General features: G+C 52.6%; 1 protein-coding gene across 1 annotated transcript; it reads left to right on the forward strand.

The window, feature by feature from the left end:
- The first annotated feature begins 838 nt into the window (after positions 1–838).
- Positions 839–2,482, forward strand: kazald3 (Kazal-type serine peptidase inhibitor domain 3). The gene is made up of 4 exons (XM_053871379.1): positions 839–1,385; positions 1,445–1,605; positions 1,677–1,824; positions 2,136–2,482. The coding sequence occupies exons 1-4, from the start codon at positions 920–922 to the stop codon at positions 2,213–2,215; spliced, it is 855 nt and encodes a 284-aa protein (XP_053727354.1). The 5' UTR covers positions 839–919; the 3' UTR covers positions 2,216–2,482.
- The last annotated feature ends 443 nt before the right edge of the window (positions 2,483–2,925 follow it).

Genomic DNA, 2,925 nt, shown 5'->3' on the forward strand with positions numbered 1-2,925 from the left:
CATCCTGCTTGCCCGAGACGCAGACCTGCTGACTGACATTGTGGCGGAACATGCCAGTCCCATCATTATGACCGCTGTCATTCTGGTGAGAGAGGTCTGAACTGAGCCAACAAAGAAAATATGAGTCAAATTTCTGCAGCTTTCCTACTCTCTCCTTTACTTTACAGCTGCTCCCCCAAGATACAGTCTCATCATGGATAAAAGATCCACATGGTTGTGTGGATCATCTATCAGTGAGTAAAGGAAGCCAGTCATGTCGCACAAGACTGTGTTCGATATTTGGAATCCAACTACCAGAGACAACATGCAGTTCTGGGATGCTTTATCCTAGTATCCCAGTTCTCAATCTCTCCCCAGCAGCATGCCTGACTACCTAGTTGAAGACAAGATGGCCGACCTCATTTCTCTACACCGTAGATGGAATGAAAACATCAGCCAATCACATATAAATAAGATAAAGTACTGTGGTAAAATATTGACAAAATCTGTTTGGATTCTTCTCGCAAGTTCCACAGGAAATGCACGCTGGAATGTGTGCAAACATCCCTAAACATCATGCATCTCGACAAATAAAAGGAACAAAATTTACATGCATTCAAATGCTATTTCTTCACCATTTTGTCTTTCCATATTTCTTTAAGTCACTTGCTGTGTGGAATCCTCGATGTGCAAATGAGTTGATGATATCGTACTGGCCGCGTTTGGGTTGGTTCCGTTCCGTTGAGGTCGGCCAGTCTGTCTGCACTTAGGTACAACTCTGAAGATCGGCTCCGCTCGTGCTTTTATTGTGACACGCCGAGCGGAAGTCGCTGGTTAACTGCGGGCTGATGACGGAAGAGTTCGGCCACACAGTTTAAACTCCGCCGGACCTGGTCACTCTTCGGTCCCGCTCTGTGTCGTTCATCGTCCGGGTCTGAAGATGCCGGCCGCCGGAGTTCTGTTCTCGCTGCTGGTGACTCTCGCTCTCCGGACCAGCGACGCGTTTCCGAACTGGTTCCCCGACGAAGAACTCGGTCGCGGCAACTGGTCGTGCGGGCAGTGTGATCCGGACTTGTGCCCAGAAACCCGCGGCTGCCGGGCCGGACTGGTGCCGGACGCGTGTGGCTGCTGCGAAGAGTGCGGCAACCTGGAAGGTCAAGCATGTGACCCAGCGGAGCGCAGCGCCGGGGTCTTCGGACTGTGCGGTGCTGGCTTACGGTGCCAGCAGGATCCGGGCCCCGGGGGAGCATCGGAGCAGGACGGGGAGGAGCGCGTGTGTGTGTGCGTCCTCCAGGAGCCGGTCTGTGGCTCGGACGGAACCACCTACAGCAACGAGTGTCAGTTCAGACAGGCCAAGTTCTCCAGTCCTGAGCTCGAGATGATCGGGATGGGAGCCTGCAGGACCGGTAAACCACAATGGCGTGCATGCCTATGCACGCTATTTTAAACGTCCTTCTCTTGTCAGTTCCGGTCATCAAGCTTCACCCCCAGCATCAGATCCGGTCCACCGGTACCAGCCTGGTCTTCCTTTGCGAAGTCTTCGCTTTCCCTATAGCAGCAGTGGAGTGGACCAAGGAGGGTGGGGACGTAGTGCTGCCTGGGGACGACGCCCATATCTCGGTACAGGTGAGGCCAGGTCACTGGGTGAGCAAGCGAAAGGTCCGGCCGTTGCTAGGTGTCCTCCTTGTCTTCCACAGTCACGGGGTGGACCCCGGAGGTTTGAGCTGTCCAGCTGGCTGCAGATCGAGGGGGCGCAACCTCAGGACTCCGGCTCCTACAGGTGCTCTGCTCGGAACCATTTAGGGACCGCTTCTGCTGTGGCTTGGTTAGAGGTCCGGCCCTCAGGTGAGACCACAGAGTGTGAGTCTTGCGGGTGGAGGTGACTTTCATCAGCATCATCTTTGTCTCCATCTTCATCATCATCACTAACATCTTTGTCACCACCATCATCAGCATCTTCATCACCATCACCACTGTCTTTGTCACCATCATTATCATCATCACCTTCATCACCACCACCCACGTCATCATCACCACCATCATCATCTTCATCATTATCATCACCACCACCAACGTCATCATCACCACCATCATCATCTTCATCGTTGTCACCACCACCATCATCATCATCATCTTCATCATCACTGTGCCCTCAGGTGACCTTTCATCCCCCACATCTCCTCGGGTCTCAGAGTTGGACTTGATGGAGTCAGACTATGACCTGGACTACTACTGAGATCTGTGATGTCACTTCTTACACGCCGGGTCAGAATCTGTGTGATTCACATGACATCACAACCATGTTGCATGTTTGAGTCTGGCCTGTAGAAGGCTGACTGATGCCACATGGTGATGAGCGATCTCTGACTTTAAATGGTCTCCTGCATCTCCTTCTGTCCTTACCTGTCTCCTACTCTGTCTCCTTGCTTCTTTCCTACTCCATTCCCTTCTCTGTCTCCTGCTGTATCTGTTGTAGCCTCTGTGTGCTTGCAAGGATAAAAATAAAGAGAGTGTCAAACTTTATTGCTCTGAAGTTGAGTTAACATTGACTTAAAGGGTTCAACTGGATGTCAGGGGAGGGTTTTTGGTGGAGCTGACCTGGACTGTGTTCCCCTCCAGGTACCCCTGTCTCTCCTCCCCGCCCCGGGTTTAGGAATGGAACTCTTCTTGGGGAGATGGTTTTGAGCGGTGTAGAGGTGGTGGTTCTCCGCAGCTACCATGATCCTCCAGGCTTCTTGCATCTCCTCGCCCCCCACAAACCCTGACATTGGTCCCAACGCTGTTCCTGACGTGTTGATCGTCAATGGTGTCATAGAGCTGGTGATGGTATGGGGGCAGGGCCCGCTCTTTGGTCTGTGCATCCTGAAGGTGCAATGAGGGGTGAGCAAGAGGGGAGCTGATGAAAGGTCTGAGCATTCGGAGGAGTGGGAGACCCTGCTCTGGACT

The sequence above is a fragment of the Synchiropus splendidus genome, chromosome 7 (genome assembly GCF_027744825.2).
Source record: "Synchiropus splendidus isolate RoL2022-P1 chromosome 7, RoL_Sspl_1.0, whole genome shotgun sequence".
In the NCBI taxonomy this organism is placed as follows: Eukaryota; Metazoa; Chordata; class Actinopteri; order Syngnathiformes; family Callionymidae; genus Synchiropus; species Synchiropus splendidus.